This window comes from Gorilla gorilla, chromosome 4 (assembly GCF_029281585.2).
Source record: "Gorilla gorilla gorilla isolate KB3781 chromosome 4, NHGRI_mGorGor1-v2.1_pri, whole genome shotgun sequence".
NCBI lineage: Eukaryota > Metazoa > Chordata > Mammalia > Primates > Hominidae > Gorilla > Gorilla gorilla.
Window position 1 is genome coordinate 85,685,166 of NC_073228.2, and position 22,546 is coordinate 85,707,711.

At 34.9% G+C, this 22,546-nt stretch overlaps 1 protein-coding gene across 14 annotated transcripts in view; it reads right to left on the reverse strand.

Moving 5' to 3' along the window:
* SSBP2 (single stranded DNA binding protein 2) overlaps window positions 1-22,546 on the reverse strand; it is a 326,082-nt gene that overhangs the window by 175,890 nt on the left and 127,646 nt on the right. For all 14 annotated transcript variants that reach the window (XM_063706649.1, XM_063706652.1, XM_063706650.1 and 11 more), the window contains exon 4: window positions 18,491-18,575. In XM_063706649.1, coding sequence (XP_063562719.1) covers window positions 18,491-18,575 — 85 coding nt within the window. The remainder of the gene's footprint in view (window positions 1-18,490; window positions 18,576-22,546) is intronic.

Sequence of the window (22,546 nt, forward strand, 5' to 3'; positions counted from 1 at the left end):
TAATGCCACATATCTACAACCATCTGATCTTTGACAAACCTGAGAAAAACAAGAAATGGAGAAAGGATTCCCTATTTAATAAATGGTGCTGGGAAAACTGGCTAGCCATATGTGGAAAGCTGAAACTGGATCCCTTCCTTACACCTTACACAAAAATTAATTCAAGATGGATTAAAGACTTACATGTTAGACCTAAGACCATAAAAACCCTAGAAGAAAACCTTAGCAATACCATTCAGGACATAGGCATGGGCAAGGACTTCATGTCTAAAACACCAAAAGCAATGGCAACAAAAGCCAAAATTGACAAATGGGATCTAATTAAACTAAAGAGCTTCTGCACAGCAAAAGAAACTACCATCAGAGTGTACAGGCAACCCGTTGGGAGAAAATTCAGGCAACCTGAATGGGAGAAAATTTTTGCAACCTAGTCATCTGACAAAGGGCTAATATGCAGAATCTGCGACAAACTCAAACAAATTTACATGAAAAAAACAACCCCATCAAAAACTGGGCGAAGGATACGAACAGACCCTTCTCAAAAGATGACATTTATGCAGCCAAAAAACACATGAAAAAATGCTGATCATCACTGGCCATCAGAGAAATGCAAATCAAAACCACAATGAGATACCATCTCACACCAGTTAGAATGACAATCATTAAAAAGTCAGGAAACAACAGGTGCTGGAGAGGATGTGGAGAAATAGGAACACTTTTACACTGTTGGTGGGACTGTAAACTAGTTCAACCATTGTGGAAGTCAGTGTGGCAATTCTTCAGGGATCTAGAACTAGAAATACCATTTGACCCAGCCATCCCATTACTGGGTATATACCCAAAGGATTATAAATCATGCTGCTATAAAGACACATGCACATGTATGTTTATTGCGGCACTATTCACAATAGCAAAGACTTGGAACCAACCTAAATGTCCAACAACGATGGACTGGATTAAGAAAATGTGGCACACATACACCATGGAATACTATGCAGCCATAAAAAATGATGAGTTCATGTCCTTTGTACGGACATGGATGAAACTAGAAACCATCCTTCTCAGCAAACTATCGCAAGGACAAAAAACCAAACACCGCATGTTCTCACTCATAGGTGGGAAATGAACAATGAGAACACATGGACACAGGGAGGGGAACATCACAAACCAGGGACTGTTGTGGGGTGTGGGGAGGGGGAGGGATAGCATTAGGAGATATACCTAATGCAAAATGACGAGTTAATGGGTGCAGCACACCAACATGGCACATGTATACATATGTAACAAACCTGCACGTTGTGCACATGTACCCTAAAACTTAAAGTATAATAATAAAATTAAAAAATAATAATAAAATAAATTTAAAAAAGGACAGAAAAAATACTTTAAGACATAATAGCTGAGAATTTTCCAAAATTAATAAAAGACGATAAACCACAGATCCAACCTACTCAGAAAATATCAAGCAAGGAACAAAATCACACCAAGATATTTCATATTAAAATCCCCCAAGACAAAAAGAAAATCTTGATAGTCAGAAAATTTTTCAAAGACATATTACATACAGAGGAACAATGATAGGAATTACCACAAACTTCTTATAAAATTTGCCATACAGAACACAATGCAGTGATACCTTTGAAGTACTAAAATAAACAAAAAGGCTAGCTGAGAATTCTATACTCAGGGAAAGCACCTTTCAAAAATGCATAAGAAATATAGAAGAATCAAATATCATGGAGAAGAGACAAGCCTTCCCTACTACACCCTGTCTGAATATCTGGACCAAAGAACCCATAAGCACAATAAATGATTATATCATTACTGTTTGGGGATAATTCGTTATGCAAACATCAAGTAGAACAATCGTCTATACACATCCTTACCTCTAGTTTTGCTTCGTCCAACCCACCCTTCTTATTGATACTGGAGTGGATTTTTATAAAGCACAAATCTGATCATGTTGCTCCCTCTGTGCAGTCAAAATCCCTATCTGTTCCCATTTGCCCTGAAAGAAAATCAAAACTTCTTAATTGGGTCCTCAAATCCTCTCTGATCCAGGCTCTGCCTGTTCATCCAGTCTTATCTCACAGCATTCTCCCTCATACCTTTTGTTCTAGCCATGTCAAGCAGCAAGAGAACATTTAAAATGGCATACTTAGTCTTCATTCTATAATGGTTTATGATTTACCAAACCCAGATATGCTTCCCTCTGGGCTAGACCCCACTTTGATTCTTAATTTAAAAAAACTAATTCCTCTCCTGTGAAAAATGCAAAAAATCTGACTCTGCCTTTATTCTTTAGTGCAGTATGAAGCAATAACCTAGTATTACCATCACTGCCTTTATAATTCTGGGAAGAGTAACAGTCTTAAATCATCTAAGGGCCCTGAACCCCACAGCAGAATTGGCATTTGGGGATGTATAGCAAAAGGACTACCTGATAAGTGAAACTGAGTCTCTGCCAGTGGGACCACTGGGAAGGATGACGAATACTCAACCTCTTTTTTTCCCAGGCAAGAAATTGTAAGCTAAGGATGTTAACCAATCAGAATACTCACATATCATTAATTAAGAGTCAATGGTGAATCCAATTATATCATTCTTAGGCTCTTCAGCTCTAGAAAAGAGCAAGTTTCTATTTTTCCCCTATTCTTTGATAAAAACATTTTTAACAAAAGAAACAAGCAATATTTTTAGCCCAAGGGAGCCTTTTCACAGAGATTTAAACAAATACTATATGTTTTATTATCTAGCTTCTGGGAGGAGACACAGAATTCCTTGCAGCAATTTGCTTGGAAACAACAGACAGTAGTCACAGTCCGCTGATCCTAGAGAGAAAGAGGGAGAAACTGATTGAGATTGATTGTCCTTGGTAAAGTCTGAGGGTCTCAGGCTCAGGAAGGGATTTTACCAAGGACACGTGCCTTTGCACATGCTGTTCCCTCTGTCTAAAACAGCGTTCTTTCACTCAACTGACTCCAAAACCTTCCTTCAAAATTCAGCTCTGACATCTCTGCTTTTTCAATAATCATTAAATATGTATCGAGGGCCCACTATATTCTGGCTGTTATAGCAGGTAGTGTGGATGCAGAGGGGAATGAGGCCTCAATTTTTCTGCATTCATGAAGCTCAACAAATTCTGAACTCCTTCTAAGCTCCTCCTGGAAGCCTTCCTTCACCTCTGCAGGCTAAATTTAACATTCACCCTCAACAAATGTTTCCACAATATGCTGTGTTTTTCTGTTAGGGCACATTTTATTGTAATTACCTGTTGTCTTGTGTCCCTTATTAGAGTCTTCTTAAAGTCTGGACTCTGTTTTATTTCTGTCTCTTTGACACCTAGGCTTGTGCCTGGCAATGCCAATAAATGTTATTTTTTTAATTAAAGAAAAAGCAAATTTTTAAAAGACGGTGATTAAGATGGTCTAACTGCCTTGTTAAATGTAACAGAAGATGTAGATTAAATGCTAGAAATAAGATAAATAATATGTAATAATAATTTATAGATATTTCAACCTGTGGATCACAAATAATGCATACAACACCTAAAGCTTTACAAAGCTAAAGATCCTACACACATTTTAGTCAGAAAATAAGGCCGGGTGTGGTGGCTCACGCCTGTAATCCCAGCACTTTGGGAGGCCAAGGCAGGCAGATCATGAGGTCAGGAGTTCGAGACCAGCCTGGCCAATACGGTGAAACCCTGTCTCTACACTAAAAATACTGGGCGTGGTGGCGTGTGCCTGTAGTTCCAGCTAACCCAGGAGGCTGAGGCAGAAGAATCACTTGAACCCAGGAGGTGGAGGTTGCAGTAAGCCAAGATCACGCCACTGCACTCTAGCCTGGGCAACAGAGCAAGACTCTGTCTCAAAAAAAAAAAAAAAAAAAAAAAAACCAGAAAGAAAAGAAAATTCATACTAATGTTCCATAACAATTCTGGCATTGTGATAAATAATTCAGAATCACAAGAAAAAAATGTAAAGAACTGAATACCTAAGATAAATGAAAAAAGGGAAGGAGAAGCCAGAAATAATTTGATAACAAAAATTTTAAAATAAAAACCATCTAAAGGAAAAACACTAAATTCCTTGAAAGTGATTTTTATCTATTTTTCTTACTATAGTAACAAAATAATAGAGTAGAATAAATATTCAAGTAATACAGAAAGGCAATTCTTTCCTTTAGAAATGCCTTCTTTATAACTTTTCAGATTTGGTTACCTTTGACTGAATATGCTGAACAATACAGAACAAAAATTTCATCATTTAGGGTATACTCTTACATACGAAAGCAAAAGGCATTGCACTATTACCCAATAGTGTAATTGACATGAAGTACTTGTATCAGTGCTTTAAACCATCCTGAACAGCAGCGAAAAATAGTAAGCTTAATTAGTTTTTACCAGTATACTAGTTGTTTATTAACAGATAAATTCTCAATTTGGAAAAGTCAACCATTATACATCTCTAAATGGAAGGCTTTGTTGGTAATTTCCATGACTCAATTTAATAACACATTCCTGTATATAACATACATTCCATTTTTTCTACGTGTATCTACATTTATAATGTGAGCTAACACTGCAATAAAAATCAATCAGGTAGGGGTTAGGAACAAGTTGGCAAGGCGGCTGTGAATATAAAAGAGCAACAGGAGGATCCTTGTGGTTCTATATCTTGACTCAGGTAGTGGATTTATAAACCTACATATATGATAAAAATCACACAAAACTAAATACACACACACAAGTACAAGTAAAACTGGGAAAATGTGAATAAGATCAGTAGATTATATCGAGGTCAATATCCTGGTACAGTTATTATACTGGAGTTTTGCAATATTTTACCATTGGGGGAACTAGGGAAAAGGTACATGAGATCTCTCTGTATTATTTCTTACAACTGCATGTGAATCTACAATTATCTCAAAGTAAAAAGTCTAATAAAACATGTCAATCCGGCAGAATTTGCTCTGTGACCGCAATAATTCACAACCATCCCAATATAAAATATACTCACCCCGGTCCCCATAATCACCAAAGCATCTTCCTAATTACAGCCTTAGTTCAAAGTCCAGGATCTAATCACCTAAATCAGGTTAAGATGCAAATAAAGTTCTTGGGTACTGCACGTGAAGTACCATTCCTCTCAATCTGAAGACCTGTGAACTAAAGACACAAATCATCTGCCTCCCACATATTCAAAACACCTAGTTATTCAGGGACAAGATAATTGCAATAGATACTCCCTTTCAAAAAGGTGGCTGGTGCCTAGGAGGAGATAGGAAGCATGTCAATGTTACTAGTTTATAATAATTCTGATATCCAGAAGGACACATGTAACCAGTACCTTGATCAGAGCCCAGTCCTACTCAGTGAAAGTACCTCTCTGTGTTCTGGGCCCTGCTTGCTAGCCTCTTGTTTCCTCCATCTGAGTCATGCTTCCTTTTCCATAAAAAAAGTAGCCCATGTTTGCCACTGAGTTTCTCAGCTTGTTTTCTGCCTACAGAAGTTCAGGGATCCAAGAGCCTCTTTTCAATGTGTGTTGTCTTGGTCCCTCTTAGTCCAGACTGATATAATTCTTTTAAAAATGTTATAGGTTTCTATGCATCAATTTATAAATATAATTATTTTTAAAACTTTATAAGTTTCTATGCATCAATTTATAAATCCACTCATTCAGGCAGAAGTCCTTCTCTACCTTGGGCTCCCTGTGAGGCTGCTATGGAATAAAGCCCTTAAGATTATTAGAAGCCCTTTTGTTTAACAGAGAGGAACTAGGAGGCATGACCTAAAGATACTTGGATGACCTTTTGTGCATCTGAAAGGTTCTATGAGGCACCACCTCAAATCTTTGAGGACTTAACAAAGGTTTTATAGTTACACCTTAGTTTCATCTCTGCCCTGAGACCGCATTTTCCTAACTCTGGTCTGCATTTGACCTTTGCTCTGAGGCCCTTTTTTGCTTGAGAACCCTTTGTTTGAAAACAAGAATTCCGTTTTTAGCTCAGTTTTCTCTATCCATATATCATGAGACAGGGCTAAAAGAAACAGCTGACACTTTAGATATTCTGCCTGGGAATCTCCTTTGCCAATCCATAATTTCATTAGTGGTCCACTGGTTCATTTTCTATTTTCCATGTTACCCTGGGTGATGGTTTTACAAAATTTGCTACCACTAGATAACAGAGATCTTCTTACTTCCAGTATCAAATAACACTGTCATTACTGTCTTTCAATCCCTCACCATCAGTCTCCATGAGTCCCTTTCAAGCTTCATGAACAGTCTTTCCACCCACCAGCTGGTCCCATGCACTTAAGGTTTTGTTACAGCAACACCCCACTTCCAATATTAAATTCTGTTATGATTATCTATTGCTGTGTAACAGACCATCCCAAACTTAGTGGTAGAAATAAATAACCTTTTATTATGCTCATGGGTTCTCCAGTTTAGGACTCTGGACAATGAACGGAGATAATAATGACTGTCTGCAGACTCCATAATGTCTGCTCATTTGTGAAGACGCAAACTGCCAGGGGTTTCTCCACTCAGGTGGCTAGTGCCTAGGCTCAGATGACTAGAAGGCTAGGCTCACATTACTGGAAGGCTTAAACTGTTTATTTGGGACTGGACTTACCACAGAATGGTGACATGGTTTTAAGACAGAGCATCCCAAGAAGGCACAGCCAGAAAGCATTCCAAGAGACCAGGAAAGAAGCCTCAAGGCTTCTTCTGACCCAGCCTCAGAAGTTACATACCATCACTTCCACTCCATTCTATTACAAGCAAGTCATTAAGACCAGCCTAGATTCAATAGACTGGCATGAACACATTGCAGAAGAGCATGTTGCATGGCAGGTACTGTCACCATCTTTGGAAAAGGTAAAAAGTCACAATGGATATGAAAATACTGATCAGGCTCAAGGTAAAAACCGTTGAGGCTTAAACTAATGACAATTATTCTAAAGTGACAGTAATATATACCATAAAAAGAATGTACTAAAATCATTTATTAAAAGATACTAGAAAATTATGACAACTATTCGTTATTAGGTTCACGTCTTATGATGAATTATCTGAATCCTTATTGTGTTTTTACTAGTTAAATTTTATAAAAAATAGTTCTATGGTCTCTATATTATACTATAATTTTGAAAAATACAATGAGCATATACAAATAAGGTTCTGAATGTCCTTCTGAATAGTTTAGTGTTTCTAAACAATTTACACAAACAAAATTTGAGCCTAATAAGAAAATATATGCAAACCATCATTGAAAATAATTGACCACATTGCACTGAGGGAAAAAATACATGTTATATTAAATGCTGTACTACTGACATTCCAAGAAGTATAACGGGAGCAGACTACTTAGAAAAATACAGGCAAGTGAAAAGAAAATGTTATAAAGAAAATCATAAATCAAAATTCTATATTTACTATGCATTAAGGGGAAGTGGATCATTGTAAAGTTCTTTAGCAATCTCATTTACATGAGATACAAGGTTTTCATGCCTGCTGGCATAGCTATAGTGATGGCTTCATGAATTTTCTTTTCTTTTTTTTTTTTTTTTCTACAATGGTCCTATGCTGTGTTTATATAGCAAAAAACAACAAGATTTTTCCTGGCAAATCACTTGACATGTAACCTGAAAAGAAATTCTTAAATGTTTACACTCACTCTTATCACATCATCATCAACTAAGTTAGCCAAAATGTGGTGTGCTTTGTACTGACCACATTAAAGTAATGGTAGGAAAACCCATGAGAAAATCAACTTTAATATGAAAATGGGAGTGAGGTACTTTCTAGAATTATTGGACATGACTAGTAGGGAGCAAGTTCCAATTTATCCTTCTGCATTGTAAAAATTTTTAGCTGATCCAAGACAAACAAAAATCTTTTATTCCCCCATGGAGAAAAAAAAAAAGAAGATAGGAATGGTAATTTAAACTGTATAAACTAATTATCTGTCAAATATAAACATGATGCATCAGCTTGCACAGTCTTGCTTACATTTTTAATATCCAGAGTAAGTTCAATTTGGCCACAAGGCTACCACGATGTCACTTCCAGGTAAAGCGGCAGCAAAGACCTTAAAAATTAAGTGTTTCAATTTATAATACAAAATAAAATCTTAATTTCTTTAAAATTTAAATGTTTCATATGTTTTAGAGGCACTAAGGGATGAGATAATTTTAGACATTATTGAACATGTAATATGTTATGAGTGTATTTTCCATTGAAAATGAAAATATTAGTTGAGAAATTTGTTAATTGAAACTCCCCAAAGATGTCAAATTTCACAAAAATTTACTTTTTGCTTATTTTTAAATATTTTGGACCAGTTTAATTAAAAAATATTTTCCCTACTAGCTTAGAATATCTAAACTACAAAAATTAAAACCCTAAACTGAATTACTGTTTACCCTTATAAATCTGTTTTAACTGATTCAATTCATTGACTCCCCCAACAGAGAGAGTTCTTATGCTCTTATTCTTGACAGCACCACTATAGTAAAATAAGCACAGTGTCTATCTTCTTACACTTTACTCAAGAAAAAATATGCACAAACTTTTTTCTAGAAATATTTAATGAAATGATAAATTATTCCTTCTTTAGATTTCTAATTAACTTCCATTATCAGTACAAAAAAATTAAAAGGGCTACACGGGAATTGCAGTTCAACTTTAAAAAGTCCTAAATTTCTTTCTTTTAACAATCTAAATTAAATAAATCAACTCTAGTTCCCTACCCATCTTCCTTTATTACTATTCTAGTCTTTCAATATGAGTGAGGTAAGCATCTGCTGCCCTTTGCACCAGACAGGGGCTAAAAACCCATAAGAACTATACATATGTTTGAATTACTATATACAATTATCACTTCATAAACTTCCTAAAATAAGGGGAAAAATCCTACTAGGATTTTTTAACTTCAGAGTAATTTATTTGTTTCAATTTAGTCTTGCTATTACTTTAACACTTCAAGAATTAAGAAAAAAGAAGGGAAAAACATTTTAACTTAGTAGTTTGAATGAAAAGCAAACCAGGCAAAGCACTGAAAGCCAGCCTCATAATTTCACTGGGATAGTACTCACTATAGACGCAGAGCTTGTTTTTTCCCCTGAATGACGGGAGAGCTTTCAGAGGCAGAAGCAGAAATATTAGAAGAAAACCTAACTTTTCCCACTGGTGGAAACTGTTAAGGTTGACTACTGTTTAACAGAATTTAAATGGGGGAAAAACGGTTGAGAACAGATTCAAAGAGTATCTGGGAAATAGACCCAAACAGGTTGGTCCCTGAGGAAAGGCATGAATCATTTTATTCTGGAAATGAGCATCTCTCAGATAAGAAAGAGAAATTCATCCAACTAGATGCTCAATTTTGACCCAGGAAAATCTAGGAGTTGGCTAAGAGTAACTGAAAGAAACTAGTATTAAAAAGCAGGAAAGTTCCCTAAGTAACACCTGCTATTAGAACCTCACAGGCACTGAGGAAACTAAACCCAAACATTCAGTAACACAAAAGCCTAGTTTCTCTCAAAGGTAGAATTAGTCTGAAAGACCCAGCAAGTGAAAAGCTGATGAAAACTACGCAGTAAAAGGCAGCTGAATAGCTGGGAGAACCTCTGAGGTCAGCTAGGAAAGTGCCCTCCCATTCACTGGGACCTCCCACAGAGACCATTTAGAAAGTAAGAGGGCTCCAAGGAAACCACAAGTTCTACTAGACCTAGCAGTGGTGCCAGGTCAATCCTATCTTGGTCTGAACTCAAAGATGTCTGAACGCTCATCCAGACAAGATAGAAATTAAGCAAGAATATATTCTAAATCATTCTTACAATGACTTGAGAACTTACAATGCCCCACCCACTTGACTCTCCCCATAACTTCCTAAATAAATAAATAAATAAATAAGAATGTGAATGTGGAGACAAAAACAGGTAGCTTCCATTTATATTCCAAATGTAAAATTTTGTTGAGATTCCCAATCCTCTTTAGCCTTCCCAGTGTTATTGCTACCTCTTGTATTTCTCTGTAGTGAATGAAGTTAGAATCCTACACAAAAAGAAAGGCGTAGGCCTGTGAGAGGAAAAATTGACAATGGAAAGAAAAGATCAGTGGTTATATTCCTGGTCTGGAAAAGATAAGGCTATATAGGTAGGTGGCCTATGATGAAATAGGTTCCACAGAATTAACTTATAGCAAGCTCCCAATGTTGTTTCACAAGGATATTCCAGGCTAGAGCAAAAAGTAAAAAGCCAGCCTTGTGTATTACAGCTATGATAAGATTTGTGATAAGATTTGCATATGGAAAATACCCCCATAGTTTCTAATATACACACTGAATTAAGGTGTACTATTGTAAAGAAGATAGAAGTCATTTTGTGATATCTGAAGACTTCCTATTTCCTTTATGTATCTGGGCTTTTGTCCATAATAAAAACTATAATATGACCTCATTTCTAAGATATTTTCCTTTATTTTCCCTTCTCATATCTATCTTAGGAATGGCAAAAATAGGATAATGATGAGAATGAGGGATGAGCTAAGGTGATAAACAGGACAAGATAATAATCAAAGGAAAGCAAGAAGTAATACTGAAAGAATCACGTAAGAGTGGTACAATGTTCCCGCAGAATTGGGGACATCTCATTCAGAAATAGTATGCCTGAAGAATGTACATTCTTTCATTTATCCAGCCATTCTTTCATCAAATATTTATTGAGTGCCAATTAAGTACAAACCACTAGGCTATCAAATTGAACATGATGTATTTTTACAGTCTTTAAATATGCTTACCTCCCTAAGGTATGAGAATTTTTACACTGCTCTTAACTGGTAATTCAATACATGCTTGCTAAAACATAGCTACAATGAAGAAAGGGCTAATATGTTGAGAGATTTCCCTACCTATTAATCTAAGTTTCCAAAACTTCTGGAAGAAGCCATGGATCATTTAAGTCCATTTAATTTTTTTTCCTAAATTTGAATCCAGTTGTCCCCCTTATACAATACTTGACTACTTTCTAAAATGAAATTGTGCCCTATAAAAATCATTCAGCCATTGACATAGTTTGAGTCTCAAGTCTTGCTTCAACAACCACAAACAGCTTTTGAATATCTTAGGTACTCAAGATATTATGTTCACACCAAACAAATTAGTTGCCTTGGGATGCAGAGTTCAAGCTGGAAGCATTCTGAAACAGTGAACAGCTTTGGGAAATGTACTGGGTTACAGAACATAACAGTTATGCTATCCAAGTCAGTCTACCTAGTGTGATAAGTATTTACTTCTCACCGAGTTGTATTTTCCCTTGTTTTCATGCTAGTCTCTTCCTTCCTATTACTCCTTAAATGTGAGCCTTTTTCACACCTTTCTATCCCCAGGCCTCAATTCTTATTTTACCTTTACTACTTCATTAATTTAACCCACTCTTATCCCTTAATCCACTTTCTCTATGTTCTTCCTCCCTAATTTCAGATTTCTGCTAAGCATATCACAAGTCCCATCTTATCAGCCACATTAATTACAAATTATTTTTAATTTTTCTCTCTTCCTCAATACTTACAACTAGACAGTCTCTTTTCTTCTTCATTCTCATTCATTATTTTCCATTTTATTTGTCACCATTTTAATTCAGGTGCTGAATTTTCAGCGTATATCAACACTATTAGAATAGCCTCCTAACTGTGTTGGCCTTTAATCCTTGCCTTTCTTCAGTCCTCATCATGCCCTCAGATTCACCATCCTAAAACATAATTTCCTATTTTTTGAATATGCTAAAAAATGACTATTGCAGATGAAGCAAAAGTTTTATCCAGTGTAGTTGGAAAAGTACTAATGAGAATTTGGAAAACCTAAATTTTCATGGTTAAACCACACTCAGTCTTTAAACAATGACATGTCCTTAACTTCTTCAGGTACCAGATTTCTTATCTATTCAAATGACTAAAATAAGCAGTTTTCAAACTTTTTAAAAGTTTTTGAACTGTAATGGATTGAGATGTTGTAAATGAATAAAAGATTTTTTTAATGAATATTACTCAAGAGTTAACCAAGAACCCTTGAGAATTCTAGAATGGGGGTGGGGGTTTGAGTCAGATGCAGAAATAGCTATTGTAATGCTTTTGGAAATGATGAAGACGTTACCTAAGGCATCCAAAGTGGAATTACAGAGGAAAAGACAGTGTTCAGGCAATGATTTGGAAGTTTTGATAACTAGTTGGAGGTAAAGAAGAATAAAGAGGATAAAAAGAAGAGTCATTTATGTCATGGGTAACTAATTATATAGAGATTCAATTTAATTAGAAAGAGAAAATAGAACGAATTTGGATAGAGGAGAACTGAAATGCTTTGGTTAAAAGAGAAGGAGGCCAAGAACCTCTATGATTGGGTGTTCTCTCATTCCTAGGCACGATCTATGGCCTTTCTACAATACTCCAGGAATTCAGGGACTTCAGCATGAAACCGCTTTTCAGTGGGATAATTTCACAATCTCCTTGCAGTTTTAAAATTCTACCATCTGTTAGCTAAGCACTGATACTGTGTTTGATTTTTCTACTCTAGTTAAACAGCTCAGCTTAGTGTTCCTTAAATATACCTTATATTTTTCCAACTTCATCCAGTTTCTCTGATATACCTTCCCCAGTACTTGTCTTATCCAAATCCTAGTCATCATTCAAAAGCCAGTGCACATTTGCAGCATTTAAACCTATACAGTATAGGGTTATTATCTGTATTATACTCATAGCAGTTAACTCTTGATGTACACAGCTCGTATACCTTTCCAAACAGATTATGAACCCCTAAACGGAGAAATTTTTATAAATCTTTCCACCTCCCATAGCTTCAATCCAAGTAATTTGTACATAAATAGGTATTCAAAAAAAGTTAATAAACAAATGATAGAAGTGACAGTGCATTCCTGGTGAAACCCCACCTCCAAGCCAAAGACAGTTTAAAGCCTGAAAGCCAAGCTAAAGGTCAAACCCACAGACTAGATTGAGAAGCTGTCTTCCCATTTGGCACATTTTTCTCTGCTTGATCCTCAGCATTCAACTATTTTACATACACCTACCCTTCCCTAATTGGTTTTTTACACTGTTGTGCCCACCTTTGAGTAGTGTCTTTGTTTTAACCTTTTTTGCATACTCACAAACCAATCAGAATGCATTCCCCTATTCTGAGCCCATAAAAGCCCTGGGCTCAGCCACACTGGGAGAGAAACCACCCGATTCTGGGTATTCAACCACCCTTGCATACTCTCTCCACTGAGAACTGTTTCATTGCTCAACAGAATTCTTCTCTGCCCTTCTCACCCTTCAATTGTTAGTGTATCCTCATTCTTCTTGGATGCGGGACAAGAACTCAGGAACCGCCAAATGCAGGTATAAGCTATAACACAGTTGGGCTGGGGCATGCCCAGCCCAGCCACAGACTGAGCTGGTGTGTAGGTGGGCCGAGTGGGTGGACTGCTTCCTGCGGCAGGCAGCACGGCTGAGCAAGACCGGGGGGAGAGGTGGCATCACCAGCCAGAGGTCCCCAGCTTGCAAAGTGACTGAGAAAAATCCTGTGTCAGAAGAATGATCCTAAATTATGTCTACCAAAATCACTTCCCTCAAGGATAATCCTCCCCTACAGCATAGTTACATTTGTTAGTAGCTGTGCCCTTGTCTTCTTTAAAAAGATATTAACAAATATATACATTTTTAAGGTAAGTTTGACTTGGTAAGAAAACCTTTAAATCCACCTTGAAAATATCTGTACCTTCTTTTACAAGAGATTCTGAGTCTTTCCTTCTAGAGTTTAAAGCACCTGATCTTTGGGAACTGATAAGAACTATCTACTGTGGCTGGCTGCAAATAATTCCTTGTATTATAGGAGTAGTCATTTGTGATTTTAAACCCAAGAGACAATGGAAAGCATATGACGTATATGTAGAATAAAAGAAATTAACACTAAAAATAAATGCAACAAAATCTATAGACATTTCATGAAGTCTGAAAATAGATAACCTAGGCCGGGCGTGGTGGCTCACACCTGTAATCCCAGCACTTTGGGAGGCTGAGGTGGGCAGATCACCTGAAGTTGGGAGTTTCAGACCAGCCTGATCAACATGGAGAAACCCCATCTCTACTACAAATACAAAAATTAGCCGGGCATGGTGGCACAGGCCTGTAATCCCAGCTACTTGGGAGGCTAAGGCAGGAGAATTGGTTGAACCTGGGAGGCGGAGGTTGTGGTGAGCCAAGATCACACTATTGCACTCCAGCCTGGGCAACAAGAGTGAAACTCTGTCTCAAAAACAAACAAACAAACAAACAAATAAACAAAAACAGATAACCTATTCTTGTTAGCACAAAATAGAGTGTCACATCATTATAGCTCTATCCATTATTTCTGGCTAAGTAACTATTACTTATCTCATAGTATACATTCCATCAAAGACATAGTACTTGAAATTGTGAGGCTTTTATTTATTTAAAAAAGATATAAACCTCTAATCTCAGTTGTCAACCCCCATCAAAAACAAGACAACATAATAATTCAAATCTATAGTTTGGGGTAAGTGAAAGATGAGTTTTGCTAATGATTTTTTGTTTCTTTCCTTTATATCAAAGGGAAAAGAATAAAAGTAAGAGATATATTCACTTTTCCAAGTTGCCAAAATACAATCATTTTAAATGAAGCTGGATAAAAAGTAAAAAGTAAACAAGTGGCTATAAAAATATGACTCTACAAATCTAAGATATTTAGATACATTTTTACTTAAAAAAATCTTTAACTTATTTTCTATGATTTCTACATCTCCCATAGTAAGTTATAAATTTTATGAATTTTACATCTCCAATTGTAAGTTAAAAATGCATGCTATTTTTGAAAGAATATCATGTTTTTTTAATTTTTTGATACTATTGGCAGCAATCACAGGCAGTGTAACATCAGCATGAAAATAGTAAGGAATAAAGATCTTTCCATTATCATCTTTTCACATTTACCAGAAACTGGATTATAATTTAAAAATATTTCAGTGAGAGAAGGGGGCTTATGATGTTTAAAATACATACTTTGAAAAAATATATATTATTTTTACAATAAAATGAACTTTAAATAAAGTCATCCTGTTCTGTTTCTCTCTTTTCCACATTAGTTTCTTCATTTATTTCTTCATGGATTTCAGAAATCCATATCTATGTAAAATTCTAGTCTTATAAGATAAATACATTCTGGAGATCCATTGTACAACATAGGGCATATGATTAACAATACTGTATTGTGTACTTAAACATTTCTTAAGAGGGTATATCTTATGTTACGTACTCTTACCACAAAAGGGAAAAAATAAAGCAAAAAGGGGAGAAGAACTTTTGGAGGTGACAGATAAGTTTATGGCATTGGTTGTGATGATGGTTTCATGGGTGCATACTAATTTCCAAACACATCAAGTTTACACATTACATATGTACAGCTTTTTGTATGTCAATCATACCTCAGTAACGTGGTTAAAAAGAAATTTTAGAATGGCTGAAAATTACAACTATTCAGTTTATGGATGTCTCTCAATATGTGCACATACAAAAAACAACAGATGTCTTTCATAAGAAATGCTAAATGCCTGTGCATGTAACATGGTAAATTTAAATTTTATTTCATTAAGTTTTTTAGTTTCCAATCTCAGAAGAGTGATTAGAACTCACTGAAAGGTGAAATTTAATCTGTTTTAAAGTAACTTTCCTGAATGTGAAATAATTAATAATTGCAGATATTTGGAAAATACAGTAATATATACAGACAAAAATAAAAATCATGCATTATCCCAATATCAAAAGATAGTCATTTTAACATTTTGGCCTATTTTAAATTAACAGAATTATTCATTATTTACCTCATTATGCCTCCAGTATTTCTTTTAAAAAGTAGTTTATTTGTCAATATTCATTCAATCTTATAGATAAGAAGTAACTATAAAATAATAAGACTAATTTTAAACATTTATACATGCAAGTGAACATTTTTAACGCTAAAAACGCGGCTACTGAAGAAAGTATTTTTTAGAATGCTTTCTTCAGTATTTTATTTTAAATTATTAAAGTATTTTAAAATTCAGTAGGTAAACATATTAATTACCATTATAGAAGTAATTCTGTAATAAACTCAAATGCAGAATATAACATTCTAGAATTTTACCAAAATCTTATTGTTTGTTCCTGTGTTTTCCATTTTCTTCTCCAAGTCTTTCAAACTATTATATTTACATGTTAGAAATAAATTTGTTAATCATTTTCAGAAATTATCTACTATTAAGAATTTAGGAAATCCTATTCATGAAAATTACCATAAAAGAAATTAATGTATTTTTAAAAATCCAATTGTAATATAAAATCATGTAGGTCAAACTCTATCTTTTCACCAACCTCCAATAAAAAAACAAATCAGAGATGTATTACCATGAAAAGAAATTGGTTTTAAGAGGTAATAAAAATGGCATCCAAGAATAAATCAAATCTCTTAAAACTAATATTTAAATTAAAATTAAACATCTGACACAATGTGCTAATATTCATAATGAATTATAAAATTCAAATACTGATTTTTTTCTAAACTATATTTTCCAAGGACCAAATTACACGGTAAGGGGTTGTTCCTCCTTTAAAATCTACTCGAATTTTACTCCTACCTCTGGCTAATGCTCATTTCCAAAACCTATTTAAGTGTATTTCTAAAGCTAATAAGTGTGAATACTTTGAAATTTTCAAAGTGTCTTATGAATGCAAGATGATGATGATGATTAAAGTGACGATGACAACAACGATGATCATTTATCTACCGCTTTTAGAAAGAGCTGCTAAATTAGTTCACTTTTCCCCTTAAGATCTCCTTGTTGAACAGTAGGGTACATCTTTCTACAGAATGCAATTTTGGAAAATTATTTATATGATTAATTTCTTAAAATGTAGGCTATCAAATATTGTATCTCCTTTAAGAGTAGAACACTGGCACTCTCTAATGCCATCCAGTTGTCAAAATTAGTGGAGACAATATCTCCCGTGACTGACAGGCCAAATCAAGGCATGCATCTCTTAGTATAAGGCACAGATGAGATGGGGTACCCCACTCTATCCAATTCCTCATATTCTTCATGGGTAGATCTCTGCTTTATTTCTTCTGTCAACCAAGGGTAAAAAAGGAAAATGAGGTTGTTCAGATAAATCCCATGTCTTGGGCCCTGCCTTATCTACTTTTTCTCTACTTTTTATTTGCAATAGCATCCCATTCACTCAGATTGTTCCCCAAGAGCTATTGTTCAGTGTGTAACAAGCTTTATGAGTACAATCAATGTCAGATGAGGTCATCACAAGCACTCTCACCTGAATAAGGTTAGTACACATTTAAAGAATTGCACAGTCCCTGCCAGGTAGCCAAGATTTTCACCTCCCATAAGTCTGCATGCTCTTCCTCATGCTATTTTGGAGGGTATAATTCTTCTGGCCATTTCTAACTCTTCAGTCTAAGGCTGAATTATTTTCCTTGGAAGAACAAGGTCTTTTTTCCCTTTTGAGCGCTGGTTCTGGTTTTTAAGGCATTTTACACAGAATGATGCCAGCCTCCACAAACTTGACAAGTATCCCTATGGTTAAGTTTTAGGTACTTACTATCAGTTATTTCCTCAGGCTCCAGCCCCAATTCACTTCCTCCCAACCAAGGAAACTTGATTTCCTCCATCTTAAACTCAATCTGTCCCTCTTTTATGGTTAGTTCTGCAAACATGTTTCCCTAGCCCCTTCATAATACCATCTTTTCATTCTTATCTTCACTGTTTTTTTTCTTTTCACAGTTCTGCTTTCTGATACTATCAGCTCTCTAAAATCAGATATGCAGTCCTTCTAAAAAAAAATGCTCAAGCCAAGGACACTCCACTGCCGTTCCTTAAGAATTAAAAAAAAATTACATTTTCATTTTTGCACAGAATCTTCTACTCTTGTCTGGTATTTCCTTTAATCCACAATAAATTTTATTTGGGGAAGTGAATTCAGCAGGGAAGATATTTAGCCTTATGATATATAACCAAAAGTTATAAAAGGAGAAGAATAGAGTATTTCTATATTTAATCAAAAATCTTATGTGCAAGGGAGAAATTTATCATTTACAGAAATCTTATAATGAATGTTTTTGTAGAATAAAAAAATTACTATATATTTAATTTTCATAAAATCTGAAATTTCACAAATCAGACATGCTTAAAGATAAGAAATTTCTTTAATAGCTTAGAATTAGGCCTACGCTTTATCCTAAGCTTTAACAAGACTCAAGTGCCCCTTTCTATTTCACATTTAAAGTTATGAACCTACTTTTCAAGAAAAAAGAGACCAAACAATTTCTTAAGTACCAAAACAAAAGAATAGATGAGCCAGTGTATTTTTTAAGAGCAGTGGTTAAACAGAAAACTGACAGTGTAACTTTGTAAAATTATATGTTAACTTACGTAATCATGGAAGGCTTTTGCTTCACTTGAGTGTTCACATGTTTCACGTCTCTCTGGAGCTGCACAGTAGAGATCCCAAAATACACTAAAAAAGTAATCATGGTAACATTAAGAAAATCATACAACACCAATATGAGAAATCACAATTCCAAAAGTAGAAGACATGTTTTTCTTTATACAAAATGTTTTGTCTTCAGAACAGATACCTATCTGAAAGACTTAAACGCAAGCAAGGCTCTTCATACAATAACAGTGTTACCATCTAGCCATCTTTCAGAAATGCTAAATAAGACTTTTATAAAATTAAATTTATAGCAATAATTTAAAAATTGTCATTCTTATAACTGGCTGTTTACATGATATAAAACACTTGATTGGAGTAGCTGTAATACTTTTCACAATTTTCCCATGAAGAATAGAAACAGTAAATAATATCCTAATTTAATAATTAAGGAATCAAGTGGTCCATTGATTTTTTTACAGATAATTTTGTTGTCCAACTCATAGGCCAATACCCTGACCATTAAATTATATTGTTTAAACAAATGTATTTTCTTAATAATGGTGTTTTTCCCCACAGTTACCAAAATAGTTTAGTAACTTTGAAAATACATTGTCACACTTCTTTTTTTCTCCTATTCAAGAACAGTGGGAAGTGAAGCAGACTGGGGGAGGGGGGGGCGGGAAATTATGCTCCTTACAAAACATACAGCTCTGGTCATCCTTCCATCTACTAAATTAACAATGAGCACATGCAAGGATTCAAAAATCAAGAAAGCAAATGTTTTAAAGTGTTGGCTATAAATAAAGGCAATTATAATTATCGATAGAATTATTTTTTTATTCCACATTTCCCACCTATAAAAGTGGAAGGTAGACTAAGACAAGTAGTTAAGAGCACAGGCACTGGAGCAGGACATATCTGAGACAGAGCCAGACCTGCTGATTACCAGCTGTGACAGCCCTTGAGCAAGTTGCTTAAACTGATCAGAAACACAATTTCCTCCTCTATAAAATGGGGTTGCTGAGAAGATAAAATTTATATCATATATGCACAGTGTCTGACATATAACAAGAATGTTATCAATAATATCATCAACACTATAATTAGTTTGCATGAAAGCTTAAAATGCATATATATTTTTAAGGCAGGTCACTGTGGTAAGGGCACACACGATGAGGATACAACAAAACTTGGTAAACTGAAGCCAGACTTTTTGTTTCAACCTTCAAAGATTCATTTAGTCTGGATCTCTCTCTTCTCAGCTAGGAGAAAACATTCTGTAAGCCTTACAATGCAAAGTTAAGTTCATAATTAATTCAGTAAAGTAAGATTACCTTCAGCGGGGAAAAACGTGAAAAACTGCGTATCGACATTATTTCCTTCTCAATTTCTATAATAAGCAGTAAATACAGAGAAAACAATAAAAACAAAAATAATTTAAGTAAATTTCAATATTTTTAGGAGAGTGAAAGTTATAACTGAAATCCTTGCAGCCTTACTGGGAATAATAAGACCCGTAGATAAACAAGGATACAGCTAAAAGTTTTTCACCTGGATCAAGTGTGTTATGCATTACAGTGTATTGCAATAATGTTCTTAAAGAACTTCAAAGATCTTAAAACCGAAGTTTTGTAATGTAGTCTTTAAACTGTATTTAATCAAAGAACATTACATGCAGCATTACATGACAAACAATATAACATCTCTTCTTCTTTCCTAATTTCCCTAATTTCCACTCAAGTAACAGAAGACCTCTCTTGAAAAGTATTCCAATTGCATTACTTTTATAATTCCATTGTAGTACTTTTTTTTTTTTTTTTTTTTTGAGACGGAGTCTCGCTCTGTCGCCCAGGCTGGAGTGCAGTGGCGCGATCTCCGCTCACTGCAAGCTCCGCCTCCCGGGTTCACGCCATTCTCCTGCCTCAGCCTCCTGAGTAGCTGGGACTACAGGCGCCCGCCACCGCGCCCGGCTAATTTTTTGTATTTTTAGTAGAGACGGGGTTTCGCTGTGTTAGCCAGGATGGTCTCGATCTCCTGACCTCATGATCCGTCCGTCTCGGCCTCCCAAAGTGCTGGGATTACAGGCTTGAGCCACCACGCCCGGTCCATTGTAGTACTTTTAAAAGATTACCTCACACAATGGACTGGGGGGAAATAATTTATTGATTTATTGTTGGAGTATGCCCTAAGAGTTATTAAATAAACATCAGAAATAATTATTTCTAAATATATAGTTAAATTAAATATTTATCTTATAATAGTAACATTGTTCTACTTCTATTTCTATGTTTGCCTTTATCGATTTAGTGGAAGGTCAAATATTTAGAAGACCAACCTTAGAGATTATATAACAAGTGATTAAAAGAGGATAATTTTATAGGTGGTGTTTCTGAGAATCCTGTATTGCTTATACATGATCTTGTTTAACATAGGCAAAGAAATAGAGCCTTTAAAAACATGTCTCACGGCAAGCCTTGTGCTAGGTAGGTCCCATATTTTAGTGTCTAGGACAAGTGTGTATTATTTTCCATACATTTACAATGTCTATTCTATCATTCTAAAGATCAGTAAATCTTCAATTTTAAAAAAGCCCTACTCATCAGGAGAGTTTCATAATTAAGTCTATAATAATCTAGGATATGCTATGAAATTTACATGATAAAATTAATTAAAAATTAAATACAAATTTAGTTTTAGTGCTATGATATTCAAGTTTTAACACATGCCCCATCTATTTTATTAAGCATATGTATGTTCTTCCTTCTATGAATCACAGGTAGGAAAGACATTTCAAAATTTTATCATTTTTTAGAAAATTCGATCACATTTTGCCTATTTGTAAAACAAGGTTGAGTATCCCTTATCTGAAATTCTTGGGACCAGAAGTGCTTCAGATTTAAATTTTTTTTGATTTTGAAATATTTTCATTATACTTATACTTAGTGGTTGAGCATCCCAAATCTGAAAATCCAAATTCTAAAAGGCTCTAATAAGCATTTCCTTTGAGTTTCATGTTTGCACTCAAAAGTTTTAGATTTTGGATCTCAGGTTTTCAGACTAGGGATGCTCAGCCTATATAGTGACTGGTATAATACCATCCTAATATTTGAGAACAATTGGCCATATCATGACATCAACAACAAAGGCTGTAGTAAGACCAAAATATATGATTTTAGTCCACATTCTGCAATTAATCCATGCTTGGTTTTGTGAGCTAGTAGACAAATCACTTAACTATAATGTTATAGCCTTATTTAGAAAATAATGAGGCTAAAACCAGAAGACTTCTATAAACCTTCGTGAATAAAAAATTTAAAAACTATTTTCTTCTAGTAATATTTCAAATATGCATTAAATACCACGTCTATATAATATGCTGCCATACACTGCCCAAGAAAATAAAAAGGTATGTAATCCATGGCACAAATGTGACTATTGGTCCAAAACTAGTGATGAATTCAAAATTGCTCACTTGCTCAAAATTGCTCACTTCACCTATATATGCTACATAACTTGATGTAAAGTTATATAGTATATATAAAAATTTCACTAATATTTTTAACAAATGCTTTTGGCTGATATTATGACAATGTGATAATTAGTATACAAAAATGTAGACTTATCTCCTAGAGGAAGAAGTAGGACTTTTAGTTTAGGTAAGTTTCATAGCAATACTTGATTTGTGCTTGGGTCGAGGGATTTTTCTGATGTACTTTAGTAAGCTATTCTGATGATCCACTGTACTTGTTCCTTTATCTCCAAGAGGGCCAAGCTCAGAAAATTTTGAACCTCTAAAGATGCAGACTTTGCCCCTCTACAACCTGAGATGCTGGTGACTAAGGAGCTTCTCAGTTCCTCTAATCCTACAACTACTAAACATGAAAGCAAATATTATCCTTGAAATGTAGTGGGTTCATCATCATGAATAATACTTTAGAGTTTTATACAGTCTCTTTATTCCCAAGCAGAAACAAGTGAAAATTTTATATTTTACAAATGAAGACAGAAACTGAACACAGAGAAGCAAAACTTACAAAGTATTGAAATCTTTG